This window comes from Simochromis diagramma, unplaced genomic scaffold (genome assembly GCF_900408965.1).
Source record: "Simochromis diagramma unplaced genomic scaffold, fSimDia1.1 OVJJ01000216.1, whole genome shotgun sequence".
NCBI lineage: Eukaryota > Metazoa > Chordata > Actinopteri > Cichliformes > Cichlidae > Simochromis > Simochromis diagramma.
In genome coordinates, this window is record NW_024386883.1 from 13,870,406 (window position 1) to 13,898,219 (window position 27,814).

Consider the following 27,814-nt stretch of genomic DNA (forward strand, 5'->3'; position numbering starts at 1 on the left):
TTAACCCATTGTCTATTGTGCCTTACTGAGTATTCTGTTCACACAAAGTTCTGCTTCTCTCTGTTTTACAGTTGATAATACTGGTACTGTATCAGCAACTACAGTAGAAAATACTTTTAATGACTTCAAGGTGTCGATCAAGGTAAGGAATCTGGATTTGCGGCTGATACCCCCCCACACACACACTCTGATGCAATATAACAAAGTGATTACAGCATCTAATATGATTCCTCCGTCAAATTTTAGTCAATTTTTGTAACGTCTGAGCTGAACTTCAAGTTAAAAGGGTTTCCAAAATAAGCATAATGAACACAGGGAAGAGATTTGTTTTTTTTTTTTACTGCAAGCAAAATAAGAGGATGCTGAGGAGCTATTTCTAAAGGGGGGGGGGGGGGGTGAAGAAGCACACAAATGGAAGTGTGACATGAAGGCAGGCACAAAATAAGACAAAGATTTATTCCTGACCTTGGTTTGAAGTGCTGACTGATAAAAAGCTCTGTTTCCTCTCCCGTGAATTTACATCCTTATTATTTTTTACTATGTTACAATGTGCATCACTTGTTATCATGTTAAACAGCAGTTACTGGATCATTTTTGCTATATGATTTGGATTTGAAAGAGAATCAAAATGCAGAATGTACGTGTATTTACACGTCTATCTGGCCCAATTTATACTTCAGTGAGAAGCATGTGACAAAAATACACTCAAAGTCACATTTCATGTCAGGCCGACACATCCTGGTGATGACAAGTGTCACATACCTGCTCTTTGATGTAAAGTTTGCCCCATATGTCTAACTAACTAAGCTGTGATATATAGGAAGCACCAAGGGCAATGACAAATATGTCCAGAATATCCACCAAACCCGCTTTAACGCCGTTAAATAGAAAATGTTCTTGACCTTCTAAAATATCCAGTAATTCATCATGCTCTGCCATCACTATCAGAAAATATAAACAATTCTCAGCAGGACTCGACGTGTGGCTGCTACATTAAAAATGCATGCTGTCACTGAACTATAAATACAGAGACAACACTCCTTCACACTGAAGTATAAATCAGCTTTAAGAATGTGCACGTACTTTGCAGAAAGCTTTCAGTAAATCACCTGAGCTGTGGGCTATGAAGACGAGGGTTCATTCAGACTTACACGCTGCAAACATTCACCAAAAAAAGAGGTACATAAAAGTGCTGGGTGATGAAGGAGAGGTAGGTTACACATTGCATCGTTAACCCTATTAACAAAGTTGGATCATGGAGTGACGGCGTCGTCGTGAGTTATCGTTTCTTCTGGCCTGGATGGAAAAGGATTGCGCTGGGGGCTTGGCATGAGAATAGAGGAACGTAAGGGTGAAAGCATCTGGGCACAGCTAGACACGGGGAGGCAGCGGAGTGAGCTACGGCATTAGGTTCAAAGCATTTGGGTCAGAGGAGCACTTAGAGCAGGAGCAAGAAGCGAGGGGAGTACTTACGGACTGGCTCAGTCTTGAAAGTGCTGGCCTGGCTGCTCTCGCCTTCACCTTTCCCATTGATGGCGGACATCCTGACCTCGTATGTAGTTTCTGGTTTCAAATTAGTGATGGTGATCCCGGTCATGTCTGTTGGAGGCAAGGTGGTGTTATTCCATAAAGGTGTACAGTGACCCGAGGAATTCAGAACTGAGACTCTGGGAACATTTCATATGTGACCCAATCATGTTGGCTTTTACCAATTTATGTGAGGTTGGTCAGTGTGGCTGCCTGCGTGCTACTTACCTTCTCATAGGCCGCAGTAGAGTAATGCACTAGTCCACCCGTTCAAGATTGTTTTCATTTTTTTGGATTTTGTTTTTTACACTCACACTTTGCTCCGCTTCCCAAAGTAGAGATCTCTGTCTCCTCCTTTCGCTTAAGCTCACCACAATATAATAAAAATGGGGTATTTCTCCTATAAGTTGCTCAGAATGATTCAGCGGGATGCCTGCTGTGGCCTGATCCATATTAGGAGAAGAATATTTCCTACATGAAACCTTGGAACTACAAAAAACCGAGGCAGTAATTCCATGCTGAAAGCTTTTTGTTGACACTTGATGCCAGGACCCCACAGGTGAACTACAATTTTAATGAGTTTATAACAATGACTCAGTTGCATACAAACAGCAACCACAATGACCAATAGAGGGGTTATTAATTTTAATTGTATATGTGAAAAACAAATCCCAAGAAGGGTATAAATTGTAATTGCAGGGGGGCTCTGTGATTTTATATTTCAGGTTCTATTGTTGGGGGGGAATCAAAGATCTATTGTTATACAAGAGGTCTCAGGTGTATTATTTTTTTAAAAAAAAAGGCCATTACAATGATCTTTAAATGCCATTTTTATGGGTAAATTCCATTGATATAACCAATAATCTCCCAACAACAACAACAACAATCTATATTCAATAATCTACATTCAAGTGTAATACATCTTATAAAATTATTACTTTCTAAAACTCAGTTTTAAAAAAAATTTTAAGTTTAAAATTTGCTTTTGACAGTCACGTTGTCCCGTCCAAGGAACAGTTGAGATTTCAGTCACGATACACATTCACGGTCTTGACATTTGTTATAAAACTGAGTTGGCTGATCTCTCAGTGTGCTATACAAAGAATAGTAATTTCATGGATGAGAACAAATTTAGGCTGTGAAAACCAACTGAGAAACATCTCTCCATTACTGTGACCATTTATGTCTCAAATTTATGTATCAGTGAGACGGACTTGCAGAAAGAGCTGAGCATAAGGCTGCTCGGGGAAACTGCATGAATACAGCTTTCAAGCATTAGAGCAGATGAATTGAGAACTGGGCTTTTAGCAGCAGCATAAAACTGATGTCTTTGGTGAGTCCATTAATGGTCAGATTAAATTTTTACAGCCAGCCCAAAGTAATATACCTGTGGGGGGGGGGTTCATGTTGGTTGCCTCTGCTTATGTAAAAGCTTTTCTCCACAAATAAAACGTTATTAAATCCGGTAAATATTAATCAGTGTCTTTCAACATTACTGCAGCACTAATATTGTAATTATGTGTACAATGTGAAAAATACACTTCATAAATTTACTGTTATTTCCATAAACAGTAAGGACTAAAATTCAATATTTGGTTAAAAACATATCAAAGGACATCCAGATACTGGGTATCTGAGAAAATGATTATTAGTATTAAGGATTTGTGACTAGATTTAATTATAAAAATGTATAATATCCAGGTACAGATTAGTATTAATAATTTTCAGTCAAAAGATAATGTGCAATATTACTTGATATGCTCACTGAATTTAGAAATATGTCCTAAAATGATGTATTTTTAATTAATGCTTATTTGAATTCACAGCAACATCAGCCTATAAATAGTGCGAGCTCGTATATTTTCAATAAATCCCAAACTAAAGCCAAAAACACTAAAACAAAAAGAGTATTTTCATGTATAGAACTGAATGCTCCATGGCCCCAAAACCACTGCGCGCCATCAAAAACACATCAGTGAGAAATACCAGTCAAGCACTGAGGTAGATTACCATTAAGATCTACTCTGCACTGTATACTTTATGCATTATGGGAAAGCAAATGTGAGTATTTTAAATTTACAAAGAAATTATTACAAACTATATGGATACACAATGCATGAAGCTACATATGATCTGTTAGTACATGCAGAAATATTTACACAGTGCAGAAGTAAGGCTGTTGTATGTGTGTGCACACAGCAGCATCAGTACCTATATAGCATGGACCCACAGTGATATGGGTGTGGTATCTATATCTGGCAGTACTGCTTTTAAACATGTGATGGCAGCTCTGGGTCACAGTACTGTGACAGACACAAAAGCCTTTTTATTGACACAGTTCAGCCACTTGATAATTCAGTATCAGTAACAATATACTGCCTCCCTTCATGGCATATTGTAGCTTCAGTAGCTAGACCTTTAAAAAATGATATTACAAGTATCTTAGGAAATACGATGTGTTTTGCAAGGTCCTTTCACAGCATGTGTGTTTCAAAATCGCTCAGATTTATTAGACACAGAGTGGTTTAACTAGCTGTGTGAAATATTTCTGACAACACTGACTGTTTGCGTGTGGGTCCATGCATTTCGTTTTGTGCACACGCTCACATGTCAGGCGGCTCATGGGCCTTGAGCTGACAGCACAGCCTGTCAGCCACTGACTGATACATCCCATGTGGCAGACAGGACGAAAACCATCCAGATTTGCAGGAGCCACAAACCCTCAGCGGGACGGGGATATTATCTAGGGCCTGTCAGTGTCGGAGCTGACTGTCATTTAGGCTATACTGTGTTCCACATCTCTTCTTGACATCAGCTACTGTCATGTTTGGATTAAATGTTGTCGCAGAACTGTTTTCGGCATGTAGGAACTAGACATAAACACATAACAGTCGCGGAGCTGAAACGCCTTGCTGCGTTTCTCTTTGCACCTCAAACTTTACAGTGGATTACCCTGGAATTTAATGTTTAAATATTATGATTAACAAGAAAATCTCAAGCCTTGAGCCTTTTTTACCTAACGGCAGAAATGAATAATTCCATAGATTTGCTGACAAAGATGGACTCTAGAGTCCTCCCCTTCAGGATGGCTCTTAAAGTATGATGCATCAGTTGGATGCTAAGAATTAAAGTGGCCTAAGTGGTACTAAGGTGTGGATGATGCAGCTGATGCCGACACGGAAAGTGGTAAATAACAACCCTTCCATCCACTGCGCTTCACTGAAAGTATGTTTTTCAGGGCTCTAAGGGGAAATGTACGGAAGAGATGACTACTCAGGAATCATAGCAAACCTAAATCATACAGAGAAATCTTTGTCCCAGCAGTCATTTTCAATCTCCTGCTAATGGCTAAATGAGGCTATACGAGCCCTAAACTTCCATAATGGCATTTTTTGTAAAGGCTACCACTTCTACATGTGCTTGTTATACACAAGGAGGGATAATCCAGCAAATTTAGTTTGCGTTATGACCGACTCACCATCCTCAACATCTTCCTCCTTGCCAGTCCAGTCCTGGCCAGGCAAACGCCATTCCACTCTATACTTGATAATTGGCACTCCACCCATTGAATCAGGCTCCTCAAACTTTACCACTGCTGTGCTTGAGAAAGGCTCCACTTGTTGAATTACAGGCGATGACGGCACCTCTGCAACGGCAAGCAGGGAAAATAATGTGTTAATACTTTTTTCAGTTTTCAAAAGCTTTTTAAAAAGCAAAAAAAAAATTACAGCTTTTCATAAACTGCTTTTAGCTTCCATTGTGCACACTATGTTCTTTGCTCTGCTGCAGTGTGGGGAAAAAGAAAAGCAACAAAAAAAGGACTAATATTTAATTTTAGGAATCGGTTTGATTCATTTAAAATAGGTTTCAGAGCTTCATAAACTCTTCTTCAATCGACTAATTTGAAATCTAGCAGCAGCAGCAGCAGCTCTTATCATAGCGGTTTTATATCTCTGGCTGTATTTGCATCTCTATCCTCTCTCTCTCCCTCTTTTCATGAAGCTCATTTCAGCTTACTACAAAAATGTTACCATGCTGGAAAAGTGCTCACGTTGTGGCTATATATAGGATGGCATTTACCACAGTGCAATTTCAGTCCTCACTTGAGATCACAATCACACCCACCTCTGTGAGTACTATGACAAAGGTCCTCACTGACATCATCAGCATTAACTGTTTTCATTTGCGAGGCTTTGTTATCGAACTTAAGAGAAAATGCTTCACATCCATTAATTAACAATTATGACACCAAGTTGCAGCCGTGCTAACTGTGTGCCCGGTACTGAAAGTTTGCAGGGACAGTACAACTTCAGCTCATCCCTGGGATAGATTTAATAACAAAATGAAACTTTCCTCTGTGGACGATGTCATTCTGTTTTTAATCTTCCAGTGGGAAGCCTTTACGATGCTAATCAGTATATTAGTTCTGTGGTACACTAGTCTATTATTTGTGTCCAATGTAAATCACTGGTTAAAAAGTGACAGTTTCTTTTATTCTAGCCTTTTTGTTGCATGTTCATGTCAAGGTAAAACATCTAGATACAGAAAAATGATCAGGTCAATGCACAGAGTATCGCCTTACTGGAAAAAACCCCCACATGGATCCAGGGGGATGAAGTCTTTTGACTTTGCTGACATTGTAATACCTTTTTTACCAGCAATACCACCGCCGCCACATACTAAAATCATGATTAAGATATGTGTTTAAACAATTATTCCACGTTATTATTAATTCATTTGTTTGGTGTAATTGAACATTGCAATGAAACAGGTTCACTAGCGAGGCTGAAGCACGTTAATCTTCTTTGATATCAATCTGCTGATAATTAAAAAAAAGCAAACTGGGATGACTATGTCACTGTCAAGAGGGATTAAACTAATTATAAGCTCATCTGCATATGTCTGCGCGCGTCCTGGATCTGCTTACCCAATGATTTCTTTAATGATGCCTTTTCTGGACTGAGTACCGTGGCTCAAATAGCTTCGTTTGGTCGAGCTCTTTGCCTCACATTACATGCAAAAATGTTCTCACGGACATAATTGCAGAGAAAAGGTGTGGAGACTTATTTACAGGGTTCTTTTTAGGATAACTCTGTTTGGAAGCAGTCACTTTAGGCATACAGACGAGTTATGCAGCAAATTACAAAAAATACCTCAAAAAGCCTACAGGATATTACACAATGTCAGCACAGGGTGTTACCATAATTAATTTGACCACCCTGCATTTAGACAAGGTCCTGAGCGACCTTCTACTTCTAATGGGTCCAAAGCAATTTGCATACCAAATGAAGCTAACGCGAGAAAATAAGACTTAAAGGGCAGTTCCGCTGTGATTTCAATTTTCTTCCATTGCCTGTCTAGCCTGTGCTCTGAGTGTCTCCAAATCCTGGTTTGTTTTTCTTCCCTATTTATATTGCAGGATGCCTTTGTGCTTCCTCATACACAAACACAATGCCACTTTTCATTTGTATCCAGGCAATGCACGCATATCTTTGCTAGAAGTCTTTTAATCATCTGAAGTCAATTCACACCATCCTGACTACACTTTCACAAGTAGATGCTTCAGATCTGCGCACTGTTGCTCTAAATACAGACAAAGCAGATAAATTAGTTCATCATAAATTCTAAATCTTTCATTCATACTTCTCATTCATTACCACTTGTCTTGCATACAGCAGTGGTTCCATTTGTTCCTGCTCTGCTAGAACTTCTGATGGAGATTTTTTTATACCTTTGCTTCCTAAAATAGCTTCTGATTGCATTCAGAAATTACTTTTACATTCTACTGATAAACTGATTGACCTTTCTCTTGGTTTTACTGGTGAGCTGTCAAAGCATTTGTTTTTAGGTGGTTAGATCCATATTGGGAATATGACTCTAAAATTCAGTCCATGGCAGTGGTTTGTGAAGTTCTTATTTCACTTCTGCATAAAAGACACTGGCCAGCCTGGAAACGTGAAGTCTCGTCATTTCATTATTTAGAGTGTTTCTTTTGTTTCCCCAAGACACTAAAAATTTCACCTAAATGGGAGTAATTTCTGGTTAACAAACCTGCTTGGATAAGAAGGAATTCCTTGGATTCAGAACCCATCACATTGGTCGCTGTGCAGTTGTAACTGCCAAAGTCGTTTTGAGAATCAGGGGTAATCTGAAAGACAAAAAGAGACAAAAACACCGAGAAATATCAGGTTATGTCTCAAGTTTTTGGATGTGAACACAAAAAAAAGAAAGAAAAAAAGACTCCGACTATATGCATGACGAACTTAAACACAGTGTAGATCATTAGGGTGTAGTCTCACTTAATGCTTTTCTGCTATTTAGCATTTGTGTTAGATCTGGAGCCTGGTTGTTATGCAGATGCACAGATTTCTTGATTTTAATCATTACCCATTGGTTCATTAACACAGTGTCTAGCAGTTGAGTGTGCTCAATACTAGGCCTATAATTATAGTCCATTTAAAGTTGGTCTGGAACTACTTGTTAGCTTTTAATGCAATCTTTCACGTTACTCTTTAATCTCACTGAAACAGTGGCTTATATTAGCCACAATTCATTCTTGTGTAACAAACAGAAAGCCTTTTGTGAGCTACGACTCTGTTTTTTTTGTGTGTGCGTTTTTGGATACTTCTCAAAAACAATAAAAAAAAACGGAGCTGCGTTCTAAGTAATCTGCCAAAATATGTCAAATATACAGAGCATGTTTGTGTGTTTTGTGCCTCTTTATGTCAGTAGAAATCAGCATTAAGAAGACAGATGCAGCACACCTCAAGGTAGCTGACGGATGGTGTGTTATAGATCTTCATATTAGTGCTGTTGGCAGTGGGCAGCTGGAAGCCGTCTCTGAACCAAACCACCGAGGCTCCGGGATGAGCCTCCACCTCACAACTGATGTTGGCCGGGTTTCCCTCCCATGTATATACTGTCACCGAACCCAGGATCTTTGGAGTATCTGAAGGAATAGACAGGGGAGTGAGGATGCTTGAAACAGATAAGCAGATTGTCAAAGGTTTACTGAAATTACTCAGTGGAAATAAACTGAATCTGACAAGTTAAAGAAAACAACTCTTATGGTTGGCCAAATTTATGCAGATTACTGACAAACCCGTGGAACGAACTCCTTTACTACACATGTGATGCATTATTAGGTAGTGCAGAAAGTAGTACTGGATACTCAATGGGGAGAAAAACAGACGTAACAAAAGAAGACATTCTGGGTGATGTAGGATTCATCAAACAGCACAATAATGACCCAAAATATCTGCAAGATGAAACAGCCAAGATGTAAATACTGCATATAATCAGCTGTATGTGAGTAAAACGTTCACTTTTACAACAGTCTAAATCGAATCCAACAGGAATCTGCTTGTAAAAAGCAGCACTGATTTTTAAGTATGTGCGGTATAATAAAAACTCCAAGCTCTGTTGAAAAGTCTAAAGGACAGAACGGTATCAGTCAGTTGGATATGGCCATTATATCTTGTCACGAATGGCAGTATTTCCTTTCATCCTTGAAGCTCTTCTCCACATTTCTAGCAGCTTTAATCAAGGCTACCAGTAAAAATATTCGATTTAGAATTCATGGCAGCAGAAAAAAGACATGTAAAACACACTCACTACGGAAAAGAAAGCACTCGTGGCAATGGTGACAAAAGCTACAGTTTTACAGAATGGTAAACAGATGCTAAATGAATTCTAATGCTTTACTTGTGATCTATAAATTTAATGCCTTTTATGGTATGCATTTATGTTTTACAGCCAACTTGTGCTGGTTTTATAAGACATGAAAATGCTTCAGAGAGTTTATGAATGTGTTACAAATAAAAAAAAATCATTATAACTAATAATTATAAATTAGCACAACCACTTAGTTTAAAGAAATAGCACTGCTCGGGGTTTGATGACCAGATTGTTTTTCTTTGATTTCTTTAATCTTATATGTGCCTGTAGCATACTTATGGATTATGCAGCAAAAATCAAATAAACGACTGAAACCAAGCAACAGTTTGACCAAGCTATTTTCACTTCCTACATGAAATGAGTTGATACCATATAGCCAAACCTGTTACACTGCACCCCAATTTTTGACAGGAAAACAGACAAGAGTAAAGGTAACGGTAAAGTTAATTAATTCTTCCCTTCATTGTTTCCTTTTAAAATCTCCTGCTCAAATCACTGAGCATTGATTTTAAATTCAGTGAAGTATGCTTTGCTTCACGAGTGTCGTAAAATGCAGTGGCCCCTGACACTGCCAGGGCTTTACTTCTGACCCTAGATCCTTTAAAAGTCTGCAGCATGCTGCGGCTGGGATTGATGGACAAGGCTGAGTCAATAGATGTTCCATCTCCTGCAGCTCTGATTAGATTCTCACTCTTTCTGTCAGTGCTGCTTTTGGTCTCATTGACTCTATAGGGCCTGCGACTTGCCTGTTTGATTTCTGCAGGCTGCTAGCCTGGTATAGGTGAACATAGGAGGAATGCATCTGCCACATAGGGTTCATACATATCAAGTAGGCTGCATAGAGCTCATGTATATTAAATAGACTGCACAGTGCCCATAATGATATCATATAACAAAGTGCATACAAATGCAATAGTTATACAAAAAAGATGACAGCGTCACATTTGCATGACTAGTACATTCATACAAAAGTGGCAGCAACAGCGATACTTACTACACATAATATAAAGACTGCATTACTATTAGAAGGAATTTAGTCTTTTTTAGTGGAACACTGAAATAATACTCCATAAAACTCCCAAACAAAAAACCCTGAACTGTTTTACATTCAAAGTGTTTCCTGTTCAGCTTCTTTGGGGAATTAATCTGTAGTATGAATTAGTTTTTCTTTCTCTCATTGATCTGTCAGTTTCATACAATATGTAATAAATATCAGTATCGCAGAAAGAAATGCTGTCTTATGCCCATACACCAAGTAGGTGAATTAGCTTGTCTTTGGCTATCAGGACATCCTAACTTGAATGAATAATTGGCTATTGCAGGGGTTATTCTTCAATAGAACTACAAGCACCTAACAATGGCTCTGTGCAGCCTCAATACTAAAATATCATCATGCTTGCTGATATTCAGCTCTTAACAACCGCAGGGGAGAAAAGCCATGCATAAGTCTGTAATAAAAAGCAAAATCTAGAGTTACAATTTCTAATTCTCCATCCAGCAGGACTAGGAGAATCAGAAAGAGTATGTAACAGGTGACCTGCTTGGAGCTCAAAAAGTGTTTTCATTAGACATTCATGTTAAACAAACTTCAACCTCTGACAAAATGGAAGTCAAACAGAAAGGACATTAACACTTTCCTATCAGTCCTTCAGGAACAAACCTAGACATGCTCAGCCTAGCTAATGGGATCATGCTGTGAGGCAGATAGGAACTTCCATGCTTCGATAACGTCTCCATTGTGTGAGTGGGTGAGCAATGATAGAGGGGACAGTGAGTGAGAGCTGTGCCCACGACAAAGCACCTTTTCTTATCGATAATTGCTTGGCAACAGTAAATCAGCTACCTGATAATTTGATGATTACTCTAGCAAGCCCTTAAACATCTCTATCAATGCTGAATTGTGATTATATCTCTAAGCAAATTACAAGCGCACTGAGCACAGGGGCATATTAATCCAATTAAGCATCCATTGGCCTTATTTCCCTCTCTCATTCTCTCTCTCTCTCTCTCTCTATCTTTTTTTTTGTTAATTAAGTAACATTTGATAGGCGTCAAAATGAGATCAAGTATAATTTTATACACATCAAAGCACTAGTTTATAGTTTGGTGCTGATGGAGCATTAAACCATCACCAGGGTACATACACTGTACTATTAGGGTCATTTTGTTTTTTCTTGGTGCTGTAGCACAGCGGTCCCCAACCCCCGGGCCCCTGGAACGGTACCGGTCCGTGAGTCGTTTGGTACCGGGCCGCGAGAGTTGAGGCTCAGATGTGAAATGTATGGTTTTCAGGGTTTTTATCGGTTTTCAGCGTTATTTTGTTATCGTTTTGATCGTTAACTCGGTTTTCCTGGGTCTTTTCACGTGTGTTATGAATAAATCTTCTTTTTTTCGGTACCGGTACTAGTTTTATTTTGTTGTATTTATCTGCGACACATTAAAGGCCGGTCCGTGAAAAATATTGTCGGGCATAAACTGGTCCGTGGCGCAAAAAAGGTTGGAGACCGCTGCTGTAGCACACTGGAGCTTTGTAGTGTCTATATAAAAAAATCAAACTTGTTGAAATTGTAATTCTCTTGGTACACCGCCCTAAAGATCAAAGGGGCCAACAGTCTCGCACTGTTGACCCTTACTTGTAGTGTCACAGACTCTCACGGTTGACCAGCTGCAGAAAGTACAATTTAGGCTTTACAGCATTTCTTGCAAGCTTCAAAGAACATGTCCAGTCCTGCAAAGACAGATGTGAAAAATGCCCACGATTAAGATCCAGAAACAGTTTTATCTAACTTATTTTTAGTCCTACGTGAAACAACGTCAGCTACACTATGGAGTATATTCAAATACTGTTGCTCAAAAATAAAGGGAAGTTTAAAATCTGCTGTGTACCCCTGAGTGTACCTTTTGACTGGTACCATGCCAAGATGGATGATGAATGTTAACTCTCCATCAAAGGTAATGTGACTGTCCCTGATGGGCTGAGACAAATGCAACCATATGACAGAAGGAAGATGCTGAAAAATGACCAAACTTCAGTCAAGAGAACATCTGAGATGATCCATCCACAACACGAGGTTAGTCATTGATATGCTGCTGTGCGCTCTGGATGATTCCGAACTGAAATCTTAGTTCGCCTCTGATTGATTCTTCGTGTGTGGCAAACTGTGAGCCAATGGGCTGTAGCTACATTGTAAGGTTTTAAAAACTGAGCTTAAAGGGACACTGCACATGGGTAGTGCTACTGGAAAGCCAGAGAGGCTGACAATGACCATAGATTGTTTTTAGAGGCTTCTTCATATCAAATAAAAGACGATAGATATTAAAAAGACATCAGTAAGAACTAGGATCCAAAAGCAGGGTTGATACCTGATTTCCTGAAGAGTTGTTCTTAATTACCTGTAACTGCTGTAGTATATTTAAAAACACTTACGACACAATGTTATAAGAATGTTATTTTAAATTTAGACATATGGAAGTTTGCTTTTGTTTCTTTTGTGCTGTTAAGTCATTTTTAATGCATCAGCTAATTTGAGAATGGGCTTGAAGATGATACCCTCACCCTTAAGGACTTTAACTGATCTTGTTACTATCTGCGATAACATTGGTCACCTTTCTCACTCACTATGTGCTAACAGACCTCTCCGCATTGAATCATACTTGTTATTAATCTCTGTCTCTCTTCCACAGCATGTCTTTTATCCTGTCTTCCTTCTCTCACCCCAACCGGTCGCAGCAGATGGCCCCGCCCCTCCCTGAGCCTGGTTCTGTTGGAGGTTCCTTCCTGCCAAAAGGGAGTTTTTCCTTCCCACTGTCGCCAAAGTGCTTGCTCATAGGGGGTCATATGATTGTTGGGTTTTTCTCTGTACGTATTATTGTAGGGTCTACCTTACAAAATAAAGTGCCTTGAGGCGACTGGTGTTGTGATTTGCCGCTGTATAAATAAAAGTGAATTGAATTGAAAATTGATACTGTCAACAGCTTGGTATAAATTAAATAATAATGAAGTAATGTTAGACAAACCAAGCACAGTTTATCTAATGTTTGCTACACCTGACAGCACACATTGCCTCTTTAATGTCTAAATGCTTTTCTATCCTCTCTTTGTGAAACCAGCTCAAGGTTTTGGTGTCACACTGAGACCTTCCATCTAGAGACACCTTTTTGAATAAGCATTAAACATGCATATGAGGAGAAATATCTGTGTGAGATGAGAAAAAGATTTCCACATGCAAGGCAGCCACAAGGCAGCAGTGGTTTAAATCGATGTCATGAGTATCAAGTTATTCTTGACTGGAGAGACATGCTCTCTTGCTCTTACTGTTAAATTGCTAGTGCTATAGATTTCCTTGCCTACAGCTAAAACCATCAGCTAAAGAACAAAACCCGAGAAAGTTCTCTAGGTGCTGTCAGAAACCATTTTTGGAGACAGAGAAAAAAAAAGATCCAGTGCCTGAGCACAGATAGAAGTCGAAAAAAACATCTGGGCTCCATATATGGAAAGAAATGAATTACTGCAGGAACAAACTGACCTTCACTGCCTGATAAATCAGTATATTGTATCACGGTTAACAGATTTTCATAATTTAACAATAGTAACTAACACTTTTAATGTGCTCTTTGAAGACTGTTTTTTGGCTGATGCAACAACTTATAAAAGATAAATGTAGCAACAGAGTTTCCATAAAAGAATTCTTTTAGACACTACTCCTACCCCGTTTCCAACAGACTAAAATGAAACGTTAAAACGATGACATTTTATTAAGCAGATGTCAGCAGCAACAGCAGCTCTTATCAGTTTCATATTTGTACATATACCAGTGCAAACTTATGGTTATCTGTGTTGACAGCAAAGATAAACCACTGGAGCATGCGGCCAGGCAGAGTTTTGTGACTTACAGCGGACTTCCAGGTACATGTGCCGGGCGTCCTGGCCGATGGAGTTGCTGGCGGTGCAGAGGTACTGTCCAGCATATGTGAACTGGACATTTTTCAAGGTGAGAGAGGACACCCGTGCATGACTGCGCACCACCACATTTCTATCAAGGCTCTATAAAGAAGAAGAGAAAGAAATTATTCTCACTTATAAAGCAGGTAGTTTTATATAAAACAGGGCTAAAGGGATCGGTCTCAGTATTTGTTGTTTTGCTAGCGCAAATGGGACAAATGAGTAGAAGATAAAGTGGGAACTATAAACTGAGAAAGCAAGAGTTAAAAAAAAGAAAAAAAAAATGTGACGACTGACTGACAGGTGAGCCATGTGAACTGCAGTGCAGAAATACCACAAAAACAGCGGGATGGAGACAACATAAAAGCTACAACTGCAATGAACTCTTCTGAGAGAGAATTTAGTATTCCCTGGATGCTATTAGCTGATAAGGCTAAATTTATTCTATGTTTTTTTTGTTTGTGTGAAGTGAGTGCCACAGGAGCAAACAAATCCTTCCTTTAAATCCTAAAAAAAATAACGTTAGTTATAAAAATCTTACAAATATGCTGCTAAAATTTATTCTTTTCTCATATATATATATATAAACAGCAACAGACTGGACATCCTGGCCTCTGAAAAACTATTGCTGGGATAACTATTAAACCAGCGTCAGAGCCCTGGCTAATAACCTGCAAACTCGATTGCTGTCCTTACCATTTAGCAGTCTGGTTGCAGGGTTACAGGCAGTCTAATTGCACTTGGAACAGTATAACTGCACTTTTAACAAACAGCTTGTTAAATCTGGTTTGTATTTGTATTAAGAGATCACATTTATTAGCCTGCCTACTGAGCTAATACTGCTATTCCAAGCATGTGTTATGCCTTACTTAGAGTGATCTCTTAACAGCTGTGCAGCTGACATCAAAAGTGGCCCAACGACCTCACTTGTTTTTTTTAACAAATGCAGTGGATCCTAGCTTCTCTCTGTTGTGCATGTAACCTGATGCAAATACAAGCCCAAAGCAGAGGGGGGGCTTCAAGTTCTGCACCGTTTTTGCGAAGACAAAAAGTATATTTGTTTTGAAATCGCATGGTGAAAGTCAGTAGGTGAAAAAAACAACATCGGTAATAAAGAGAAGCCCTATGAAATGATTAATAAAACTGCAAGCCTATAAAACCCATGGCTGTTAAAAAAACCTGTAACAGTTTATCTTCCCTTTGGGGGACACAGGCGACACAAAAAGGAGATATACATCTTCGTTCTAGGTGCCATAGTATTCGCTTTTTATTTTAGGCATTCTAGCCAGAGCTTCGGCGTGCAAAGCTCTGGCCGGTAAACTAGAATATAGATGTAGTATATAACCGAGTCGTATTTGTTGTGTAAGTACTACGTCAAAAACAGCTTTTCTTTGCAGAGCAGGGTGACGCAGATGTGGCAGAAATATTTCTGCTGTTTACGGAAGATCTGAGGGAGTGTCCTGGAACATTTTGAAAGGGCAGCATTAATCTTGTCTTACTGCAGTAACACAGGAAAGAGCTGTACTGGGTACACTGCTGGAATATAAACAGGAAAAAAGGTTAATAGAGAATAATGCTTTAATGATACAGCACAGGTAGAAGGGAGAGGGGAGACCTTTGAACAGGATTCATTCATTAACCAAATCATTTTAATTACAAAAATGAATTATGGTGGTAGACTTGTAAGGCGATGTATGGACAGGATTTTTTCAGTGTCTTGTATTTTGCAGTCACTGCTGATTTGATCTGCAGAGCAAATCTTTGTACACGTGTTTTGCTTGTCGTACATTCTGTCCAGCAAGTGTTACACGAAGAGGGAGACTGTCAGGCATAACATGCACAGGCTCTGTCTGTGTATTCATTAGATGTAGATCTGCTATTCTCAGCAATCACGGTGCAAGAGCCATTTATGCTTTATCTTCCCAAAACACTAGCTCAATAAAACGATGTTAGCGCTGTATTAATAACACGCTGAAATTTTATAACCACCTCCTTCTTTGAAAAAAATGAGGCAGTTTAGGCAGCTAAAAATAGAACTTTTTAACAAAGCAGAGGTCGGCGAGCTGAGCCAACAGTTTAAAAAAAATGAACTCTACTACATCAAGAATTCAGCTCATGAGTAACTGTCTCCCAATTTGGTATCAGGATCCTTTAACACAACGTGGCACATGAAGATATATATTTGTGGAGAACACCTGACGGACAGGACAAACCTGTGCCTCCTCCAAAAATTAAACTTTGAAACTACTGGGAGTGGTCCTTGTCAACTTTAATTTCTAGAATGTTGATTTATGGAGCGCCCTGATGGCCCAGGGGTTTAAGGAACAGAACATGAATATACAAAGGGGTAGGCTATTCATACTTTTAATCCAGCCTGGGACTTGTGTTGCTTGCTTATCATTCCCCATCTATTTCTGTCCTTAATTCTTTTAATTTCTCCACTGTCAAATCTTTCATCAAGGAGAAGTATACCAAGAAAAGTAAGTGCAATTTCTCTACTTGGCATTCTCAAGCCCTCCAAAGTGTCGAGGTGGGAAAAAGGTTACGATTTTAAGACAACGGTTAATTTAAGGAGACGGTTAACTAAAGGCAAGTGGTAAATAGAGTTCTATTAAACCATTTCCTTTATCTATAATTGTCTTTACTTAACATGCACTGAGTTGCTAAAAGAAAAACAAGCAGTCAACATGGTCATATGATCTTTTTATGAGTTGAAAATCAGTCAGTAGGCAGGTTATAATAATCACACTTTTATCTGGTTTAAGTGTCAAACTGTCTTCCAAAGTGCACTTCTTAATGAAATAAAGATAAAGTGAAAAGGGTTTTGCTGTTGTCCTTAGCATAATTTCACCTTTCATGTTCGATTGTCTTCTATGACTAATTGTTTAATGACTGCTTTTTAGGGTTGCTGATTAACACCTGTCAGCTCGGTTCACCTAACGTCCAATGAAAGCAAGGCCGACGCTATTACTGAAGATCTGTTCGATCCATTCTGTGCCGCAATAAGTACATTCGCTGACAGCTGACTTTCTGTGTGGGCCTACAAGAAAAATATTTAATGGGCTCGTTTGTTCACATCTAACTCTATGGCTTTATTCTTGGAATTTATTGAAGTAGTCTGCATGATTCACAGTTCAAAGTACCTGGGCCTAGGTGCAGCCCCTCAGTCTAAAACAGGCAAATGTAGATCCCTTACTCCTCCCTTTAGGATAGCTTTCTTCATATAGGTCTTTGAATAGGTCTGTGCTTAGGAATAGCTGCTCTCATTGACATCATACAAAGCCAAAAAAAAGCTTCTTTCAACTGAGATGCAGTCTTTAGCCTTACCTCTTTGCTCACATGTATTCCTACATAACACTGAACTCTTTAATTTAACTTAAGGCATCTTTCATATGATCGTCAAGTCCAGAAATAACAGTAAAATAGCTCAAAAGATCTTATGTACAACATGAAATTCAACATGTAAATACTGGAAGCAAGCAAAAGCATCAGTAAATCACTAGAACAAAGTAATAGCAACAATAAAAACACCAAAGAAGTAGTCTTTAAATGAACTTCTGTAATGAAGTGCACAGTCAAGGATGTCAAGTACTGAAAAATCTGTAGTGACCCTTGGATTAGACTGGGCTCAGAGAGGTAAGAAAAAATGTGAAAGTGCTCCCGCTAAAACATAAAAGCATAGGTCACAGCAGTAGATCCATAAAACGCAACTTAAAACCCAGTCAACAGCCCAACAAGGTGACGCGATTATTGTCACATGCTGGGATAAGGCTATGTTAAACAGGCGTGTGGAAAAAAACTTCGCAGCATTACATCAGCAGGAAATGAGTGCTATGACTGATTGAAGCACGTTATTGAAGCCAGTTAGGACAAACTTGTCAAAACTCTGAATCTGTGTGTTATGGATGCTGAATATGACAGTTAATTCTTAGCTTGGTTCCTTGTCACAGTGGTGAGTGAAGTGAGCTGATTGTACCGTGTCAGTTCTATCCAAAGGTAGTAATTGTTTTTGCAGCAGGCCAAGAGTTTGCATGTTTTTCTTTTGTGCCAAACAACAGAACAGGAAGCTCAAGTGCTTTAGGATTTTTTAAAAATGCAAACACACTTGGCATCCTTAAGCTTACCCTGTAAAAATGCTTGTTATTAATGCAATTCTAAGAGTTCTACCTAAACATGAGCCTTAAAAGTGGACAATGCAAACAGAATTCTGTCAAACTTCTTTGTATTAGAGGTTGAAAAAAAAAACCTCTCAAATCCTGGAGAAACAAAATCAAAACTCTCTACTTGGCTACATATGATCAGGGGCAAGGAAGACTTTTTTTTTCCATTTGGGTGAGCTGACCTAGTGAGACCACAGTATAAATGAGGCCCCAAGGTGACTGAATGAGGCAGCTACTTCAGTGTACAGTTGAAGCAAAAACATGCAGGCCCCTGGCCCATGACAGAAGGCTACACCATTAAAATCCATTCTGTTATTTGCTAGAGTTTGGTGAGTTAGAGTTAGTTTGCTCACAGCAGAGCAGACAGTGTGTTTTTTTGGTGTCCAGCTGCTGATCAATCAACAATACAGGATTTATCTTTTTTTTCATGCAAAGTCTGAGCATTCACCACACTGTGCAGCAGGAAACAAAGAATGGAGCTACTTTGTCTACACCGAGATGCCTGCGTCTCACATGGAAATTTGTTGACAAAAATAAACAGTGATAAACTAATGGAGCAAGTCTAAATGCATACTGGAACTAAATGTATTAAATGAACTGTACTACGTGGCTATTAGTCTACACATTAAGCGCAAAACTAAATATGGTGCATATTAAATGTGGGCTGAGTGATAACACTTCTGCTCTGCAAACAAAAACAAAAAAAGGTGGTGGGGGTAAAAGTGGTAGTCTATGATGCAAGTCTGGGCTAGTACATCTAGAATCAGGCTACGATATTTGGTAGCCATACCTCGTATGTGTCTGGTCGAGTCCAAGAGGCCTAGAGAGGACAGAAGCAAAGAGGCAAAGACAAACAGCGACACAGTGGAACAAAGTGAGCTTTTGGAAATGACCCACATAGAACGAATGCAGACTGGCTTCAATGTGCAATGACTGAATCTTTTAAATACCGTTCCATGGTTTTGTTTTAGATTGTTAAAGCAAACTCAAGCAAATACATTGTTGCCAATTAATTTCCAGAATATCTACAAGCGCGTTTTCTCCGTTCTTGGTAGTTTCTGGTTTTTATCTGTCTTTTAAATGCTATCAATCATAGTTTACTTTGTTTTTGCAACGCACAACATGTTAAAGATGGAAGTAGCCTTTAGGCATGAAGAGGTAAGCAGATTGCACATAATGACTTCAGTAAGCACTGTCCTTAATAAGAAACGCTCATAAAATATTCACATTTAGAGTAAAATAGGTAACAGAGGAATGAGGGATTAAAGGTGTAGCTACTTGTGGGAGAAAAGTTAAAAACTCATGGACGTGTATCCTCATTTTCTCAGATTACTTCTTGCTTAATCATATGTGATTCCAAAAATGCCAAATGGGAACAGCCAAATACTCAAAATGGGACTTAAGAAACCAGTGGCTGACATCAGAGTGGTAAAGACCTTAGGCGCTCTTTTATAAACCATCTAAGATTTCTGCATTTGTATTAAATCGGAGATGCCATCTTGCAGTAATGTAACTAGAATTTAAAAAAAGACAGAATACCAAATGCAAATATCAAGGGTAGTTACCGATTTGCCTTTCAGGCAAACAGCCGTGATTTTTTTTACAAGATTTCTAGAAGCGGGACTTGGCACTGTTCTGATGTTGTTTATGAAAACTACAGATTGGATTCAGCTGAATAATTTCATTCAAAGCTTTATTTATTATAATTAAACAATTAAGACCAATGATGTCATAAATAGATTATATCCCTCTGTTGACGTATTGAAGGCTAGTTGAACATTTGGCATTGTCTAGTTCAAGGTTTTCTTGATGTGAAAATGACTGTTATGATGAGGGCCAGGCTTTCCAACTTGGCAATCAAGGAAGTAACAGAAATGGTCAAAATGCCAAACTCGAGCACATTTTCCTAGAGCTGCATGGGGCCAGTTATTAATTAATGTACTCTAATAAGAGAGAATTTGGAGGCACACTAAGGAAAACAAGGCACTGCAACTAATTATACAAGAACCACTACCGGTACCTAGGGACTTTGTTTCCTAATCAGCACATTTTCTCATCATGGCTTATGTATCTTGATTAACTCATTCATGTAAGTACAGAACATTGACTTCCACCACTTATCCTCTATTAATATAAACTACGTACAGATTCCTATCATGTGGTATAAACGTTCAAACCACAAAGACCTTCAGCTGAACTGAGATGATGTCTTAATCATACATTACACAAAGACGCCATTAGCTGTGTTTTTCTCAAGCCAGTAATATTCAAAAGAAGAAGCCGAAGCCAGAAAAGTTCCTGTTCTGTCATTGCACATCATTATGAATATGTCTGTGCTCTCGTACCCTGGCTGGTATGAATGTAGAACTAGAATGTGAATGGAAGACAGAGCGTGGCAAACAGGAAAGTAATGATGAATGAAGATCCAATGAAAATTAGTGACAGCTATTACCAAATGATCAGCGGGATTTTCTGACTACAGCAACATTAAATCAAAATGTATCTGACAGTGATAGATAGGGAGGAGAGGGATGATGACAGCCTGTGAATAGAAGACATTCAGTGGCAACTGTGAATACGACATGCAAGTCCTGTCTTGCAGGTGGAAGATTACATTCAGAAAGTCGCAATACAGTCACGGCTGCCGCAGCTGATTGGCAGTGATAAATTGCACAGTTAATAGGAAAATATGAGAATATTTTAACTGACTCAAATGTACAGACTGATCATTTTCCAGCACAACCGGAGTGGTGAACGGATAATTTGCACAAGTTTGCCATTAAGTCTAAAATAAAATCCATCTCAGTTTAAGAACAACTTATCGAGATGTCTGCATTACAAGAACTGAATAAATAACACATTCTTCTTTAGTACAATGTTGTTCAGAAACAACAATATCCTACAGTTTTTCCATTCTTAAAGACCTCATAGTTCCATATCCCCCCCCCCCCATTATAACACTTTGCTCTTGGACTGAAGGCTTACTTCATAGGATATAAAAGTAGAGTGGGAGCTTCAGCTTCAGGCCCCTCGTCTGTCGAACCAGCTCCCAGCTTAAATTTTGGACACACACTGTGTAAACTTCTAAATTAAATTTAAAAAGTAAAGCTTAAAACTTTCCGTTTTTGATAAAGCTTAACTATTAGGACTCAAGTGTTTCTTGTTTGCATCTAATCATTAGTTATTATTAATCTCTGGCTCTCTTGCACAGTGTGTCTCTTGTCCCATGTCTCTCCCCAGTCGTAGCAGATGGCTGCCCCCTCCCTGAGCCTGGTTCTGGAGTTTTCTTTCTGCTAAAAATGAGTTTTTCCTTCCCACTGCCACTAAGTGCTCACTCATATGGGGTCATCTGAATGCTGGAGCTTTCACTCTATTACTGTGGGGTAATAGATAAATAATGATAAAAAGCACCTTGAAGTGACTGTCGGGATTTGGTGCATTATAAATAAAACTGAATTGATTTAAATCATCCTGCTGCTGTAAATATAACTGCCACATTTGGTGCACAGTCTCCCAATAATGTTATATTTTCTCCAATTAGCCGTCTGAATGCTTAAACAACTGTATCAACGATATTTACAATTATTAGTATAGAGAATGTTTACAATATGACTAGAAGAGAGTTTGTCAGACAGTCATTACCATGGTCTTTTTAGTTTTATATTATTCCACCAAAAATCAATAGTTCATTTCACAGAGATATATTTAATGTGAAAATGAGCTACATGGTAACTTTCAGACATAATTCATCACAATGCACCAGCTGACAGAGCATGTTAAATGAAGTAGGCCAGCATGGCCCAAAATACTGTGCAGCTGACTCTCTTATGCCCTGTGGGAAATAACAGGACAGGTGCTTTCATTGCATTTACAGTGTGTAGCTCCAAGAGTAGTTCCTCTATTGTTCTTACACACCTGTGTCATTTGAAACATTTGAAGAACAACTGTGTCTGCTATGGCAGGACAACAAACATTGTTGAACTATTTTTGTGTGGGAACATATTTCACAGGAGTTACAATACCTCTCAACAGTCAAACAAAAAATGGACTCAGGGTTTTCATGCTAAATGCTGCTTGTAGTGACAGGGTACAGCTTATCTTATGCCTAATTAAATGCCATCATATTGTTGGCAGGAACAAGAAAATGTGTGATATACAAGTTTTATGCCAAATTGTGCTTTTTTCCTGTTATTCCACAGCAAATGTCCCGAGGCCAGCAACCAGTCTGCAACCCAGCTGTTCTGTGTATCAGGGAAATATGCAGTGTCCAACTTTAGCGCTTTTAGAAGTAATAGAAACATGTGGCAGTATGTAACGCAAGCTGAATCACAAACCAGCGCATGAAATGTTTTTCCCGAATCCAAAAACCTGGTGGAGGCAGCGAGGTAATTATCTTAATACTGTTTACTGCATTCACAGAAAATTACCCCTCTGAAGTGACTAATCTGTTTGCTGCTAGCACCATGTGCATTGTCAGAATAGACCGTTAAGATGGATTTTTCAAAATTATACAATTTTAATGAGCTGATAAGAGCATAACAATAGACTTCGGATGAGACTCTCTCACTAGGCTGGCAACTGCCAGAATGCTGTGACCACTGCAATGGAGAAAATAAGGAAAGGAATGGTGTTCATAGCTTACACATCCTAAGAAGCCGTTTACCATATCCTATAAGCAAAGCTTTAATCCAGCGTTATCTCCAGTGCTCCTGAAGGACATGAAGAGGAAAAACTAGGATATACGCCAAAGCATGACAAAGATGCATAACCCTCATGTGGCTGCTTTACTCATATCGTGTTCATCCTGGGAAAAAAGTGCCCACTCGTTCCCAAAGTGGATTATCACAGTAGTTTGCCAGAGTGGCATAACTGGAATCACAACAATCTGATTCATAGCAATAATTAAGCTAATGCCAATTAAATCATTTTCACTTTGTTTTTTAAACTCTTGTTTGATTTCCTGTGAATTTTAAAAGAGCACTTTTTATAGTAAATTCACAAAAAAAGGAAAGAAATTTCCATTAAAAGCCAATGAATAAAAGATGTTGTAGCGTGTAAGATGCGCTGTTAAAAACATGTGGGGAGACATAGGAAGTCTGCACTCTCTCTCCTCTATCAGTCACAATGTAAATGTACAAAAGCATTAAAGCAACTCGGGCTGTATAAGACAAGGCTGTCAAAAGTTCAGAGAGATCGTGAAGCAACATCAAAACCTCATTGTGCAAAGTTCAAACTCATGTAACAATGAGAAATGTACGAAGCACTTTTAGCTGCATTCCCAGCACGTGGGTGGAGTTGAATAGCCAACTGATTAGTTATTAATGCCATGAGATGAAAAGTGACGGAAGTGAAAATAATTGGTGGGATTTCAAGGCTGAATTTAAAAAAAATGAAAGTCAGCGAATGGCTGACAAAATTCCTTAAAAATGTCCATGTGAGTTTTTGAAAATTGAAATTGAAGCCTTTTTCTGAAAATTGTATTTAATAACAGCTGCCAACAAATCTGGAGAGCATGTGCTGTATTGTATATTACAGTGCAGGTCATAATATGTAAGTGGTACAAATTATCTGGAGGCTCTGTTCTAGCTTTCATCCACTTTATCTTTACTGAATGACATTTTTTTTTAATTTGTTGTTTGCCATGTTGTTCCTTAAGAGCAGAAACGTTTTAGGCAAATTTCTCAAACGACTGTAGTTTTATTTTTTGGTACCTCTCTGTCATTAGCACCCCTTTTCCTAAAAACACTGGCTTTTTAAAACACTTCTATTAACTGGAAAAAAAATGGTTTCTGGTGCATGACCGCACAGCAACTCTACCTGTTCTCCTTCAGTGAAGACCTTGTTTCCAAAACTCCAGGAAATTGTAGGTGTTGGGTCACCGGAAGCCTGACATGTCAGGGTGACTTGATCATCAAACTCCGAAGCAGTTTGGTTACTCAAGTAGGTAATGTTGGGTTGGACTAGAAGCAAGACAGAAACTGTTATTAGAATTGGTTTTCTAGACACATAAATGTGGGTACCTTGGGTTTAAAGCTCCTTCTCCAACGAGAGGCAGCGGGGTAATTTCAAATATTTAATCTGTTTCTTTATTCTTTTTTAAACAGCTAATAGATGCTTGACATTTATCAACAGCTATTACCACTAACCCACCTGCCTTTTTTCTATTAACTGGGTTTGATAGTAGAGGCGGAAAAATTCTTAGGTTCAAATCACTACATAAACTCATCAGCTGCTGCCAGATGAATATATGCGATCAAATGAGCACGTCACTGTGAATGACACATTTGACATGGCCATTTGATCCATGGCTGATAGAGACGTTTCAGTATTACTGTGGCAAGGAATACAGAGTGGTTTCATACCCCACTGAGTTATAACAGAGCCACAGGACTACATAATTTCCTCATAAAGAGATACTGCACTTTATGTTTCACAGCTGCGTAAGGATACGCTGCGTAAGAGTGTGCAGCAAAGTGCACAAAGTACGACAAAGAAATGTCAGAGATGATACAAAAAAAACAGCCGCCGTGTTCTTTATGCTAAGCAAACCATCAGCAAATGGAGTCATTTTCTTACCAAACACGCTTAGGCTGACTTCCTCCGTTTTCTCTCCCGCCTTGTTCTTGGCGATGCACGTGTAATCTCCTTCATCCACTTTGGTGACATGTTTTATTAACAATTCTGAACCATCCTCATTGAGGCTGTACTTATCGCCGTCTTCAAGGACAACGCCGTTACTGTAGCAAGGGGGAAAAAAGAGGAAAAGAGAAGTGTCCGCGTCACATGTATTTACTTGCACAACTTGAGGAGCCTACGAATAATTTTCTAAACTCACTGACAAAGAACAGTTGGGGTTTTATCTACTGAAGCAAGCAGCTCGCAGACAACAAAGCCTCGCAGACCAAAAAACGCTGTCCTGTGCTCAGTGCTTCTAAGAACACCTCCAACATTGCCTCAGATTCTGTTTGCCTTTGGTCTCCTTCAGCCTTGTTTTTAAGAAGGTCATACACCGATTGTATGATGACGATGCTTCTTTTAGATTTCAGAAAACACTCCTACTCTCAGGAGCCAAACTTTTACTTGAGGTTAGAATCTCTCTCTTTTTCTTTTTTCTTTTGTAGTGAATTAAGTGTTCGTAGACCTGGAGTAGCAGCATTGCTCCAGCAGCCAGACAGTGAATGACAGGCCTGTCAGCGACTAGAACAAATAGAGCTTTACCCCTATGTTTTTTTCCACCGCCTCACACATCTATCCTCCCAACAACCTTCCTGTCCATCTTAACCCTCTTCTAGCCAGGGCCTGCTTCTTCCTCAGGATCACACATTAGATCTGCTGCATGAAAGACAGCTGCGAGCGGGATTTGAGTTCAGTCGTCTTATTTACTCATGCAGCAGCAATCATGCTTTGTCTAAAGGTTTCTCCTCACTGCTGCATTCAGACATGAATGATGCACCAAGAATATTAACGTGCACTGAGCAAACAGCTGCATGAAGAAAAATAACACGTTCGGGCTGACGTCCTCAATTTCGTCTCCTGAAAACATACATTTGCACAAGTCGGTGGTCGTCAAACAAAAATATCCTATTCCAGCACGCACATGCTCGGTGTATTGGTAAGTTAATGTTTAAAATCATTACTAACTCAGTAAACCTCCTCTTTAATCACCAGAACTTACTTAATTAAACACATTTCAGGTACCAATTTTTGAACTACTACCAATTAGCGGTTGCTAAGATGCATATGCACTTTGTTTTCACTTTGGTTTATTCTGCTTGTTGACCTATTCATAATCCCTATAAATATATATTAACAAGTGTCATGTAAAAATTAACTTTATCAAAAGCAAGCCTGCATGAAAGGAGTCAGGGACAGAAGAATAAAGGGGACTGACTGGTAAGCTATGAACAGCAAAGTCACAAATCTGGTCTGGTCACGCTACTGTATGCAGAGATGTATTATTTCCTTATTATTACTGTGTCCAGCAGCTGGAGAGCTGGAGAAAAAATAACAGAGATACCCCGACAGCTGCCTCGGGTAGCGCACATCCTGCTAAAGGGTAGCCTCGAACTTATAAAAATGTCCCGGTTAAATTGATGCTCCTTGCTGCACAAAAGATAAAAAACCCCGAGGTCCTTTTTGATTAGGAATGTTTGTAACTAATTGAACTGACCTGTAAATATAAATTGCAGCCATTAGCGTAGCATAACAAATTCCTAATTGCCATGGAATGAAGTTTCAGGAAGACTAATTTTATGCAGATGTAGCTCCGTCCTATCAACCCTTTATCTAGTAAGAGGCAAAAACACATGACTCATTTACCCTTTTACTGTGGATGTTATTACAAGGATTTTGATCATTGAGGTAAAAAGCCATCAAGAATATCTCTCCATATCATTGTGTCATAAAATGGACTGCTGAAGTGAAAAAGCAAAAGGTAACAGTATATAAATCTCCCGCTCGCTAATGAATACTAATGAGTGTGACTTATAATGAGTTTCCATTGAAAAGCTGGAATTAATAAAAGCCCTCTATGCGCTTTAAGTACTAGTACACTGTATAGTGCATAGTTTGTCTTCCATTGCTCTGCTGCAAATATCATTCATCTCAGCTTAATCTTATCAGGCTGCTTTTACCTGCTTGGCAGATTGCCACTTAGAGGTGGGGGGGGGGGTCATTTGTATTGACGTCAGTGTTTCTTTTTGGTTTGTCGTTGAAGTTTTGGACCTGAGAAGGATTACTGTGCACCAAGAATAACATTTTGTAATTCATAATTATTCATTTCATTGCTCTAACTAATATTGCTTGTTTCGAGGTCAAGAACAAGAGGATCTGAAGACGAAAAAAAGAATAAATAAAATGCTTCATTTTTTGTGGAAGCTCAAAATTTCTCCTGACGTGATCCGGGGTAAATCTGAACTCTGCTCGTCACAACAGCCAGATAACAAGATTGAATGACGTACTGTGCCCAAGTCACGGTGGGTTCCGGGAAGCCATCTGCATCACAAGCCAGTAAAGCTGATTTACCAACGTCTGCTGTAGCGTTGACTTCTGGGTGCCTGACACGGATGCTGGGAAGCACTGAAAAAGATACAAGATTAATTTGAATTTCAAGTAACTAATGTGTATTTATAAATTATATTTAAAGAGGTTTAATCTAGATATGTAGATTCAAAACCTATAAATGATTTTATTACTTCTTTTTGCACATTCCATATAAAATTAACCAAACACTGAAAAAACGTTCACAAAAAAAGACCCCTTTTTGGTTTGACTTGTTTTAAACAACTACCGAACCCACATGGTGATAATGTAATTGTAGTAAAGTTTATCCAAAATGCACTTCAAGTTTCCTCCATTGAGTCGTGATAAAACAGACTGGATGTTTCAACATAGCTGAAATGAACATATTTCACACACATATAACGATATTTCCCATAGTTACACGTCTATTTCTTAATTTAGTCAAAGGGTTCGAAAATAAAAATGCAATTATCCCTGAAAATCTACA

The 27,814-nt window shown here is 38.8% G+C and overlaps 1 protein-coding gene across 13 annotated transcripts in view; it reads right to left on the reverse strand.

Moving 5' to 3' along the window:
* The window catches only part of ncam1a (neural cell adhesion molecule 1a), a 257,422-nt gene that overhangs the window by 40,766 nt on the left and 188,842 nt on the right, over positions 1-27,814 (reverse strand). For 6 of the 13 annotated variants that reach the window (XM_040032634.1, XM_040032633.1, XM_040032639.1 and 3 more), the window contains exons 6-14: positions 27,267-27,384; positions 24,883-25,043; positions 24,124-24,266; positions 19,097-19,126; positions 14,098-14,248; positions 8,292-8,476; positions 7,579-7,675; positions 5,006-5,173; positions 1,474-1,599 (exon numbers count right to left, since the gene is read on the reverse strand). In XM_040032634.1, the coding sequence (XP_039888568.1) occupies positions 1,474-1,599; positions 5,006-5,173; positions 7,579-7,675; positions 8,292-8,476; positions 14,098-14,248; positions 19,097-19,126; positions 24,124-24,266; positions 24,883-25,043; positions 27,267-27,384 (1,179 nt within the window). Of the gene's footprint in view, positions 1-902; positions 906-1,473; positions 1,600-5,005; positions 5,174-7,578; positions 7,676-8,291; positions 8,477-14,097; positions 14,249-19,096; positions 19,127-24,123; positions 24,267-24,882; positions 25,044-27,266; positions 27,385-27,814 lie in introns of all 13 variants that reach the window. The other 7 variants (XM_040032640.1, XM_040032636.1, XM_040032642.1 and 4 more) reach the window with 3 other exon arrangements.